The 12,500-nt window shown below is 52.2% G+C and overlaps 1 protein-coding gene across 1 annotated transcript in view; it reads left to right on the top strand.

Annotated features, from left to right (window-relative positions):
- Positions 1 to 12,500, top strand: part of LOC115370560 (kalirin-like) — a 50,827-nt gene that overhangs the window by 2,585 nt on the left and 35,742 nt on the right. The window contains exons 2-11 of the mRNA XM_030067610.1: positions 5,530 to 5,604; positions 5,715 to 5,829; positions 6,005 to 6,197; positions 7,292 to 7,515; positions 7,751 to 8,066; positions 8,516 to 8,638; positions 8,805 to 8,996; positions 9,131 to 9,262; positions 9,377 to 9,511; positions 9,585 to 9,677. Of these exons, the coding sequence (XP_029923470.1) occupies positions 5,530 to 5,604; positions 5,715 to 5,829; positions 6,005 to 6,197; positions 7,292 to 7,515; positions 7,751 to 8,066; positions 8,516 to 8,638; positions 8,805 to 8,996; positions 9,131 to 9,262; positions 9,377 to 9,511; positions 9,585 to 9,677 (1,598 nt within the window). The remainder of the gene's footprint in view (positions 1 to 5,529; positions 5,605 to 5,714; positions 5,830 to 6,004; positions 6,198 to 7,291; positions 7,516 to 7,750; positions 8,067 to 8,515; positions 8,639 to 8,804; positions 8,997 to 9,130; positions 9,263 to 9,376; positions 9,512 to 9,584; positions 9,678 to 12,500) is intronic.

Genomic DNA, 12,500 nt, shown 5'->3' with positions numbered 1-12,500 from the left:
TTTTTTTTTTTTTTTTTTTTTTTAAAGACTCGATTAGATTAGAATAGATTGGATTAGATTATATTAAAGTGGCCTGGATTAGATTAGACTGGATTACATGACATTACAGTGGATTAGATTATATTAGATTAGATTAGGTTGAATTTTATCAAACTAGATTATGTTAGTCTAGATTAGATTAGATTAAATTCAATTAGATTAGATTACATTAGACTGGATTATGTTACATGACATTACAGTGGATTAGATTAGATTAGGGTAGGTTAAATTGGATTATACTGGATTAGATTAGTTAGATTAGTTTAAATTAGATTTGATTAGATTAGATTAGATTAGAGTGGATTAGATTCATCAACACATTCACATGACTGTTCTTCTTCCTGTTGGGCTGGAGGGGGGCGGAGCCACAGGGCTTCATACTGAAAGATAAAAGTGATGTCATACTTGAGAGGATTACAGTCAGTGATACTGCGTTCTGATTGGCTGCTCTCTGCTGCTGGGCCGGCCCTTAGGAAGCAGAGCCATCCAATAGGAGACAAGGAAGCATTCAAGGACACTAAAGAACAAGAAATAGGACAGCAAGAGTTTCTCCTTCATCTCTCCTCTCTGTCTCTCTCTCTGTCTGTCTCTCTCTCTGTCTCTGTCTGTCTCTCTCTGTCTCTGTCTGTCTGTCTGTCTCTCTCTCTCTGACTGTCTCTCTCTCTTTGGAGTGTTATCATTGGCTGTTGAGCTGCGAACCCGCTAATATCTTCTGTGTGTGTGTGTGTGTGTGTGTGTGTGTGTGTGTGTCAGATTAGCTGTGTCCCACTGAGGAGAATGATCTGGCACACATGGGAGTCTGCACACACACACACACACACACACACACACACACACACACACACACACAGGGCTGCAGGTGTCAGACTTAATTGAAACGTCCATCAGTGCCTCTGATTGGTTCATTCTGCCAGGTGGGCGGGGCTTTGCTCTTCCTGTCCAATGATGAGCAGGAAGTGGTTCGACCAGTTGTTTCCAGCGTAGACAGTGAGGTTTGATGACATCATCACGTCAGAGCGTCTCTGTAGCCTGGTATTGATGAGAGTGATTGGTTTGATTGATCTGATCATGGTCTGTTAGCAGGAGGTTAGCATGAAACTGCATGGACAGTCTGGGTTTGCTTAACTTAATCTGGGGCCAAAGAGTTAATCTGGGGCCGAATAGTCAGTCTGGGGCCAAACAGTCAATCTGGAGCCAAAGAGTTAATCTGGGGCCAAACAGTTAATCTGAGTCTGGGGCCAAAGAGAATATTTGAGTCTGGGGCCAAATACTTTATCTTAGTCTGGAGCCAAATAGATAATCTGGGGCCAAAAAGTCAATCTGGGGCCAAATAGTTAACCTGGGGCCAAGTCGTTAGTCTGGGGCCAAATTGTCACTCTGGAGCCATATAGTTAATATGGGGCCATATAATTAATCTGGGTCTGGGGCCAAATAGTCACTCTGGGGCCATATAGTTAATCTGGGGCCATATAGTTAATCTGGGTCTGGGGTCAAATAGTTAATCTGGGCCATATAGTTAATCTGGGTCTGGGCCAAATAGTTAGTCTGGGGCCAAATAGTCACTCTTGGGCCATATAGTTAATCTGGGGCCAAATAGTTAATCTGTGTCTGGGGCCAAATAGTTAGTATGGGGCCAAATAGTTAATCTGGGTTTGGGGGCAAATAGTCACTCTGGGGCCATATAGTTAATCTGGGGCCAAATAATTAATCTAGGTCTGGGGCCAAATAGTTAGTCTGGGGCCAAATAGTCACTCTGGGGCCATATAGTTAAACTGGGGCCACATAGTAAATATGGCTCTGGGGCCAAATAGTCACTCTGAGGCCATATAGTTAATCTGGGGCCAAATAGTCACTTTGGGGCCATATAGTTAATCTTGGGCCAAATAGTTAATCTGGATCTGGGGCCAAATAGTTAGTCTGGGGCCAAATTGTCACTCTGGGGTCATATAGTTAATCTGTGGCCAAATAATCAATCTGGGTCTGGGGCCGAATAGTTACTCTGGGGCCAAATAGTCACTCTGGGGCCATATAGTTAATCTGGGTCTGGGGCCAAATAGTCACTCTCGGGCCATATAGTTAATCTGGGGCCAAATCGTTAGTCTGGGGCCAAATAGTCACTCTGGGGCCATATAGTTAAACTGGGGCCATATAGTAAATATGGTTCTGGGGCCAAATAGTCACTCTGGGGCCATATAGTTAATATGGGGCCAAATAGTCACTTTGGGGCCATATAGTTAATCTTGGGCCAAATACTTAATCTGGATCTGGGGCCAAATCGTCACTCTGGGGTCATATAGTTAATCTGGGGCCAAATAGTCAATCTGGGTCTGGGGCCAAATAGTTAGTCTGGGGCCAAATAGTCACTCTGGGGCCATATAGTTAATCTGGGTCTGGGGCCAAATAGTCTCTCTCTGGCCATGTAGTTAATCTGGGGCCAAATCGTTAGTCTGGGGCCAAATAGTCACTCAGGGGCCATATAGTTAATCTGGGGCCAAATAGTTAATCTGGGGCCAAATAGTCACTCAGGGGCCATATAGTTAATCTGCGGCCAAATAGTTAATCTGGGTCTGGGGCCAAATAGTTAGTCTGGGGCCAAATTGTCACTCTGGGGCCATATAGTTAATCTGGGTCTGGGGCCAAATAGTTAATCTGGGGCAAATAGTTTATCTGGGTCTGGGGCCAAATAGTTAGTCTGGGGCCAAATAGTCACTCTGGGGCCATATAGTTAATCTGGGTCATTTAGTCTGACAGGGTTTAATGAGCAGCACCTTGCTGTGTTCACCTGCTGCTCATGGCTGCTGGGGAAAAGTGGGAGGAGCCACAGGAGACTGGGAGGAGCCACAGGAGAATGGGAGGAGCCATAGTAGTCCAGTCATTTTATGAAAAAACCTAGGACAAATTGCAAGAGAAGCAAACTCAACTGGTTTTGTATCCTCAGTTTGTCCTGAGTGAGGGGGAAAAGTCCCAGGAAATCCCATTGGTGGAAAGTTTTGAAAATCACCTATTTATGACCACATATTACCAAAAAACACTGTTTTTGACACACAGGGGAAAGGGGTTCCACATTTACTGTCAGATATCACTATAAAAATTCACAAGTTGATTACACACACAAAGACAAGAAAAAAAGTCAATTACAAGTTCTTTGAATTATTCTGTTTACACATGCATATCACACATTATCTGATTTGATATGCGCTAATAAGGAATATAAGGAATAAATGCCAGAACAGATATTTAAACAGTGAATTAAAAGGTTACTATATATATAGTAACCTTTTAATTCACTGTTACATAGTAACCTTTTAATTCAAGGTTACTACATATATAGAGACCTTTTAATTCATTGTTTAAATGTCTCTTCTGGCTTTTATTCCTTATATTCCTTATTAGCGCATATCAGATCAGATAATGTGTGATATGCATGTGTAAACAGAATCATTCAAAGAACTTGTAATTTACTTTTTTTCTTGTCTTTGTGTGTGTAATCAACTTGCGAATTTTTATAGTGATATCTGAAAATAAATTTTGAACCCTTTCCTCTGTGTGTTAAAAACAGTGTTTTTTGGTAATATCAGAGCCCGTCTACGACGAGCCTTGCCACTCTCCATTAACCCCCATTGTATCAAACTTGGTTGCAGTTCCACCGTAATTCCACTGGGGGTGATGGCAGGCGAGTGCAGAATGAATGGGGCTCTATGGAGCTAAACGGCTAAATTTGTCTCTTACTCCTGTTTATGCTTGAAAAATCGCAAATACGGTTGTAGTTTCTGAAAGTTCAATATGGATTATAGGTTAAAAGTGAATTTAGCGAGAACTTATATCCTTTCAGTTTCCTACAGTTTGGGCTGTTGTTGGCCATAACATGCTAGCATTTGCTAATGAATGCTGATTGGTCAGTGACGGACTTGCGGCTGTTTACGACCAGGGATCCCACCTGATGTCACCTGAAGACCAAGAGAAACAGGAAACACCGCTCTTAAGGAGGACTTTTCCATCAAAGTTGATATTTGTGTGTACAGAGAATGTCTAATATAGCACAGACGGGCTCTCTGAGTGTCTCCGTCTGCTCTGTGGAGACGGGCTCTGGAAATCGCCGTAAAGCAGCACCTCTCAATGTGTGACGTCATCACACTTTTTGAATGGCTTTTTAGAACAGATAGGTGAACTTAAAAAATCCAATATTCAGCTGAGTGTATTTTTTTAGCCCCAACTTTTGAAAACAGTATTCAAATTACTTGACAAAAAATTATTTCCAGAGAAAAGTGGATTTTTAGGGGTGTGTCCCCATAGACTCCCATTCATTCTGCACTCGCCCGCGAGCACCCTCACATGGACAGAGGCGTGTTTCCGAGACCCGGAAGTTAGACGAGAGTGGCACTTCTCCCCATATTAGAGATTCTCTGGTAATATGTGGTCATAAATAGGTGATTTTCAAAACTTTCCACCAATGGGATTTCTTGGGACTTTTTTTCCCTCACTCAGGACAAACTGAGGATACAGAATCAGTTGAGTTTGCTTCTCTTGCAATTTGTCCTAGGTTGACCCCAATTTTGGCCTAAAATTACTGGACTATAGGAGAATGGGCGGAGCCACAGGAGAATGGGCGGAGCCACAGAAGGCTGGGCGGTACCAGCTAAACGTTCCCCAGGAGAAACCACAGAGACTGACCTCAGCTCAGAACAACCTTTCATGCATCTATATGTCATTTTCTTATTGATGACCCTCAATACCTGAGACTGTAAATCATCGACTGTGTGTGTGTGTGTGTGTGTGTGTGTGTGTGTGTGTGTGTGTGTGTGTGTGTGAAAACAGACAGCCAGACAGTGTTGGTTAATCAGTGTAAAATGGTAAAATATATCCAGACATCTGTGTAAACTGCTTAATGTGTGTGTGTGTGTGTGTGTGTGTGTGTGTGTGTGTGTGTGTGTGAGAGAGAGAGAGAGAGCGAGAGAGAGAGAGAGCACTCATGCATGTGCACATTAATGGCTTCACCAGGTCAAAAAACCATACCAGCCTATGGATCCACACACACACACACACACACACACACACACACACACACACACACACACTGTGGCCCAGCTGTTAAACTGTGGATTAGACAGACCACAGATTACACTAACAGACAGATGTTTCGCACACTGTTGGACCAACACACACACACACACACACACAGAGCTTAGGTGACAAACTGTCCAATCAGCAGCCTCGGCTGGCTCCGCCTACCTCAGCTCCAGAATGTTAGCATGCTAACAGCTAGTTAGCATGCTTACAGCTAGTTAGCATGCTGACTAGCCAGAGGAGGTGCAGGCTGCAGCCTGACAGAGGAGGCGCTGTGCTCCTGCATGTCTTGCTTTACTTTTATTTTGAAGTTCAGCCCGCCCTGTACAGTATCAGTACATGTGAGGAATAGTCACTTTTAAATTAATGCTGTCTCTGCCTGTCTCTCTCTCCACCTGTCTGTCTCTCCACCTGTCTGTCTCTCAGCTGGTGGTAAATCAGAGTCTGTTCGGGCGGTCGACGTTCTGACGGTGCTGAGAGAGAAAGTGGCCTTCGTGTCAGGTAACACACACACACACACACACACACACGCGCGCGCGCGTGCACACACACACACACACACACACACACACACACACACACACACACACTCTGACTTCGCTCTGTTCCAGGTGGGCGGGACAAACGAGGCGGTCCGATCCTGACCTTCCCTGCCAGGACCAATCATGATCGAATAAAACAGGAAGACCTCAGCCGATTGGTCACTTACCTGTCTACCATACCCAGGTACCACCTGTCTGTCTGCCTGTCTGTCTCTCAGAACAAAGCTCTGTGTGGTCTTGCAGTTTTAGCAGTAAGTGGAACAGAGCCCGACTGACGGACTGACATGTCTGTGCGTCTGTCTGCCTGTCTGTCTGTCTCCCGGCCCGTCTGTCTGTGTGCCTGCCCGTCTGTCTCTCAGCGAGGACGTGCGTGCGCGGGGCTTCACGGTGGTGGTGGACATGCGCGGCAGCAAGTGGGACAGCGTGAAGCCGGTGCTGCGCACGCTGCAGGAGTCCTTCTCCTCCAGCATCCACGTGGCCCTGCTCATCAAACCAGACACCTTCTGGCAGAAACACAAGACCAACCTGGGCAGCGCCAAGCTCAGCTTCGAGGTGCCCGTCTGCCTCTCACCTGTCTGTCTGACTGTCTGTCTGTCTGCCTCTCACCTGTCTGTCTGACTGTCTGTCTGTCTGCCTCTCACCTGTCTGTCTGACTGTCTGACTGTCTGCCTCTCACCTGTCTGTCTGACTGTCTGCCTGTCTGCCTGTCTGCCTCTCACCTGTCTGTCTGACTGTCTGCCTGTCTGCCTCTCACCTGACTGTCTGACTGTCTGCCTGCCTCTCACCTGTCTGTCTGTCTGTCTGTCTGTCTGCCTCTCACCTGTCTGTCTGACTGTCTGCCTGTCTGCCCGTCTGCCTCTCACCTGTCTGTCTGACTGCATGTCTGTCTGTCTGACTGTCTGCCTACCTGTCTGTGTCTCTGTCTGTATCTCTGACTGTCTGTCTGTCTGTCTGTCTGTATCTCTGTCTGTCTCTCTGCCCTGTCTGTCTGTCTGTTTGTGTCTCTGCCCTGTCTGCCTTTCTCACCTGTCTGTCTGACTGTCTGTCTGCCTCTCACCTGACTGTCTGACTGTGTCTCTGTCTGTCTGTCTGTCTGTCTGTCTCTGTCTGTCTGTCTGCCTCTCACCTGACTGTCTGATTGTGTCTGTGTCTGTCTGTCTGTCTGTCTGTCTAACTGACTGACTGTCTGTCTGTCTGTATCTCTGTCTGTCTCTCTGCCCTGTCTGTCTGTCTGTGTCTCTGCCCTGCCTGTCTGTGTCTCTGCCCTGCCTGTCTGTCTGGCTGTCTGTCTGTCTCTCTGCCCTGTCTGTCTGTGTCTCTGCCCTGCCTGTCTCCCTGCCCTGCCCGTCTCCCTGACCTGTGTGTCTTCCCTGCCTGTCTTCTTGACCTGTCTGTCTGCCCTGCCTGTCTCCCTGACCTGTCTGTCTCTCTGACCTGTCTGTCTGTCTGCCCTGCCTGTCTCCCTGCCCTGCCCGTCTCCCTGACCTGTCTGTCTGTCTGGCCTGCCTGTCTCCCTGCCCTGCCCATCTCCCTGACCTGTCTGTCTGTCTGTCTGTTTCTCTGCCCTGCCTGTCTCTCTGCCCTGCCTGTCTGCCTGCCCTGCCCGTCTCCCTGACCTGTCTGTCTGCGTGCCTGTCTCTCTGCAGACCAACCTGGTGTCGGTGGAGGGCCTGTCCCGGCTGGTCGACCCGTCCCAGCTGACCTCTGACCTGGGCGGCTCTCTGGAGTACGACCATGTGGAGTGGACGGAGCTGCGCCTGGGGCTGGAGGAGTTTTCGGGGGCGGCGACGCAGCTGCTGGCCCAGCTGGAGCAGCTGGAGGCGGGGCTTAGCCGCGTACCTGAGCCCCAGGACGTGGACGAGGCCCGCAGGTAAGAGCCGCTCTCTGATTGGCCGTCTGTGGGTCTGTATTCTAACAGACAGGAGGCGAATCACAGCTCACCTGTACAGCATGCAGCGCGGGGTGGGCGGGGTTTCACTGCAGCCAATCACAGATCAGCACAGCTTCACACAGATGGGAGGAGCTGGTTTCTGATTGGATATTCAAAATATTTAAAAAACGTCCTTCTTTGTAATTCTAGCTGCTTTGCTGTTTCCTGTCTGCAGACTTCTAGAGGAACATGGCCGACTCCGCACCACGGTTGCCACGGCGCCCGTCGACGCCCTGGACCGTGAGGGGCGGAGCTTGCTCCAGCGCATGCGACTCGGCCCCTCCCACGGCGACGCCCCCAGCGAGGGCGGCAGTAACCACGGCAGCTGGCTGTCGGGCGGGGCCGACTTCCAGAGCGTGGCGCCCAAGGTGTCGTCGCTGCTGGACCGCCTGCAGGCCGCCAGGACGCACCTGCTGCAGAGCTGGAGCGACAGGAAGCTGCACCTGGACCAGGCGCTGCAGCTGCACCTGTTCGAGCAGGACGCCGCCAAGGTGAGGGGCGGGGCCTACACGCACATCTGTACAAACACACCGGTATGACCACACCTCTGTGACCTGTATCACCACCAAGGTGAGGGGCGGGGCCTGTCAGCACACCTGTGTGTGAACACACCTGTTTGAGAAAGGCACCATCATGGTGAGGGGCGGAGCCTGAAGACTTACCTGTACAAACATATTTATGGTATGTGACCTGTAGGGTGACGGGGCGGAGCTAAGAGCCACACCTGTACAAGTGCACATGTAGGAACAGGTTGCTGCTGAGGTGAGGGGGCGGAGCCAGTGGAGGAGAGACAGTGGGCGTGGCTATTACAGGGAGGAGCCAAAGAAGAGTCAGGAGCTTTCAGTTTTTCAGTTCGTAACTTGTTTTTAACCTCATCCTGTCTGTCTCTCCGCCTGTCTGTCTCTCTGCCTGTCTGTCTCTCTGCCTGTCTGTCTCTCAGATGTCGGAGTGGATCGCCCACAGTAAGGAGCTGTTTGTCCAGAGTCTGGCTGAGGTCGGCCTGAGCCACCAGCACGCCCTCGACCTCCAGACGCAGCACCAGCACTTCACCGCCAACTGCATGGTGTGTGTGTGTGTGTGTGTGTGTGTGTGTGTGTGTGTGTGTGTGCAGACTGCAGCAAACTTTTCTAATCAGCCTTTCAAATTGTTCAAGTTAAAATTTCCATGAAAACTCTGTGTGTGTGTGTGTGTGTGTGTGTGTGTGTGTGTGTGTGTGTGTGTGTGTGTAGAACGGCAGTGTGAACGTGGACAGCGTGGTCACTGTGGCGGCGCGGCTGGCGGAGGCGGGGCATTATGGGGCGGAGCGTATCGCCATGGTGTCGTCACGGTTACAGGAGGACTGGAAGAACCTCACAGCGGCGCTGGAGGAGCGCAGCAACACACTCGCCATGTCGACCGGCTTCCACCAGGGGGCCGAGCAGGTGACACACACACACACACACACACACGCACACGCACACACACCTGTGATCAATACAGCACTGAATAAGATGAGTCAGTACTGATGACTGCCTGTCTGTCTGCCTGTCTGTCTGTCTGCCTGTCTGTCTCTCAGTTCCTGCTCAGAGCAGCAGGTTGGGTTCAGGTTTGCTCTGAAGGTTCGTTGCCAACGGCGACGGCAGATCTGGAAGCTGCCATCCAGAAACACCAGGAGCTGAATGAGGAGATCTCTGCCAGCTACACACAGGTACCTGTCTGTCTGACCACCTGGCTGTCTGTCTGACCACCTGCCTGTGTGACTGACCACCTGGCTGTCTGTCTGACCACCTGCCTGTCTGTCTGACCACTTGTCTGTCTGTAGGTCAGTGAGAGTGGTAAAGCCTTACTGGACGTCCTCCAGCGTTGCCCGGCAACCGAATCTGATGAGTCAACGACAAAGCCAGACTTCACCGCCGCCACGCACGGCATCATGGGAGTTCTTCACCAAGTCATGCAGGTACAACTCGCTGAACCTGTCTCACCTCCTCCTGTCTTAAGGCCGGTGACTGACTGATGTTGTCCTGTTGCAGGGTCATCATGAGGTTGAGGGGGCGTGGCAGCATCGGAAGCTCCGCCTCCACCAGCGCCTTCAGCTGTGTGTGTTCCAGCAGGATGTTAGACAGGTGCCACACACACACACACACACACACACACACACACACACACACACACACACACACAGAGTTAAAAGGGTAGAAAGACAGGAAAACAGACAGTCATGAAAACATCTGTAACCATGGCAATAGTCGCCGCAGACCTTTAACATCTGTAACCATGGTAACCCTGATAAGTCAGACCTGTAACATCTGTAACCATGGTAACAACTTGTATCAGGTGTAACCATGATAACACCCATGTGTCAGACCTGTAATATCTGTAACCATGGTAACAGTGATGCATCAGACCTAGAACATCTGTAACCATGGTAACAATACATCAGACCTATAACATCTGTTACCATGGCAACCCTGATAACTCAGACCTGTAACATCTGTAACCATGGTAACAACTTGTATCAGGTGTAACCATGTTAACACCCATGGGTCAGACCTGTAACATCTGTAACCATGGTAACAGTGATGCATCAGACCTAGAACATCTGTAACCATGGTAACAATACATCAGACCTATAACATCTGTTACCATGGTAACAGTACATCAGACCTGTAACATCTGTAACTATAGTAACGCTGATCTGTCAGACCTGTAACATCTGTAACCATGGTAACGTTGATCTGTCAGACCTGTAACATCTGTAACCATGGTAACGTTGATCTGTCAGCTGTGTGGCAGTAGCGCTGGTTTTTGTGATGGTGTTTGAACGCCTCGTGCCTGCAGAGTGCTGCATTCAGGCGCTGCCACACTGCAGCAGAAACAACACTGCCCTCTGTCTCTGTGATTTACTGCAGCACACTCACACACACACACACACACACACTCACTCACACTCACACACACACACACACACTCACACACAGGAGGTTAATCCCTGCTGATTCACAGCTCGTGTGTTTGCTCTGATGGTGTGCAGCCAGCTGTCCCGCTCAGCTCAGCCTCTCTGCTCACACTGACTGACCCGAGGCTGGTCGACCTCCGACCTCTGACCTCTGACCCCGTCACACCTGCCCTTAACCAGCCACATAGAACCACATAGCAGTACAGGTGGAGACACAGCCAAGACACATCATCTGAACTCAACTGTCCCGTCTGCAGGGGGAGGGTCCCGTCTGCAGGGGGAGGGTCCCGTCTGCTGGGGGAGGGTCCCGTGTGCTGGGGAGGGTCCCGTCTGCTGGGGAGGGTCCCGTCTGCTGGGGAGGGTCCCGTGTGCTGGGGGAGGGTCCCGTCTGCTGGGGAGGGTCCCGTGTGCAGGGGGAGGGTCCCGTCTGCAGGGGAGGGTCCCGTCTGCTGGGGAGGGTCCCGTCTGCTGGGGGAGGGTCCCGTCTGCTGGGGAGGGTCCCGTGTGCAGGGGGAGGGTCCCGTCTGCTGGGGAGGGTCCCGTCTGCTGGGGAGGGTCCCGTCTGCTGGGGAGGGTCCCGTGTGCTGGGGGAGGGTCCCGTCTGCTGGGGAGGGTCCCGTGTGCAGGGGGAGGGTCCCGTCTGCTGGGGAGGGTCCCGTCTGCTGGGGAGGGTCCCGTCTGCTGGGGGAGGGTCCCGTCTGCTGGGGAGGGTCCCGTCTGCAGGGGGAGGGTCCCGTCTGCTGGGGAGGGTCCCGTCTGCTGGGGAGGGTCCCGTCTGCTGGGGGAGGGTCCCGTGTGCTGGGGGAGGGTCCCGTCTGCTGGGGGAGGGTCCCGTCTGCTGGGGGAGGGTCCCGTGTGCTGGGGGAGGGTCCCGTCTGCTGGGGGAGGGTCCCGTGTGCAGGGGGAGGGTCCCGTCTGCTGAGGGAGGATCCCGTCTGCTGGGGGAGGGTCCCGTCTGCTGGGGGAGGGTCCCGTCTGCAGTGGGAACATCCCGTCTGCAGGGGGAGGGTCCCGTCTGCAGTGGGAACATCCCGTCTGCAGTGGGAACATCCCGTCTGCAGTGGGAACGTCCCGCCTGCAGTGGGAACGTCCCGTCTGCAGGGGGAGGGTCCCGTCTGCAGTGGGAACATCCCGTCTGCAGTGGGAACATCCCGTCTGCAGTGGGAACATCCCGTCTGCAGTGGGAACGTCCCGTCTGCAGTGGGAACATCCCGTCTGCAGGGGGAGGGTCCCGTCTGCAGTGGGAACATCCCGTCTGCAGTGGGAACGTCCCGTCTGCAGTGGGAACGTCCCGTCTGCAGGGGGAGGGTCCCGTCTGCAGTGGGAACATCCCGTCTGCAGTGGGAACGTCCCGTCTGCAGTGGGAACATCCCGTCTGCAGTGGGAACATCCCGTCTGCAGTGGGAACGTCCCGCCTGCAGTGGGAACGTCCCGTCTGCAGGGGGAGGGTCCCGTCTGCTGGGGGAACGTCCCGTCTGCAGGTAGAGGGTCCCGTCTGCTGGGGGAACGTCCCGTCTGCAGAGGAACTTCCCGTCTGCAGGGGGAGGGTCCCGTCTGCAGAGGAACTTCCCGTCTGCAGTGGGAACATCCCGTCTGCAGGGGACCGTCCCGTCTGCAGGGGACCGTCCCGTCTGCAGTGGGAACATCCCGTCTGCAGGGGACCGTCCCGTCTGCAGTGGGAACATCCCGTCTGCAGGGGACCGTCCCGTGTGCAGGGGGAGGGTCCCGTGTGCAGGGGGACCGTCCCGTGTGCAGGGGGAATGTCCCGTGTGCAGGGGGACCGTCCCGTGTGCAGGGGGAGGGTCCCGTGTGCAGGGGGAATGTCCCGTGTGCAGGGGGAGGGTCCCATGTGCAGGGGGAACGTCCCGTGTGCAGGGGGAGGGTCCCGTCTGCAGGGGGAACGTCCCGTGTGCAGGGGGAACGTCCCGTGTGCAGGGGGAACGTCCCGTGTGCAGGGGGAACGTCCCGTGTGCAGTTGAACGTCCCGTGT

Source organism: Myripristis murdjan, chromosome 2 (genome assembly GCF_902150065.1).
Source record: "Myripristis murdjan chromosome 2, fMyrMur1.1, whole genome shotgun sequence".
NCBI classification, from domain to species: Eukaryota; Metazoa; Chordata; class Actinopteri; order Holocentriformes; family Holocentridae; genus Myripristis; species Myripristis murdjan.
This window is presented reverse-complemented; position numbering and strand designations above follow the sequence as displayed.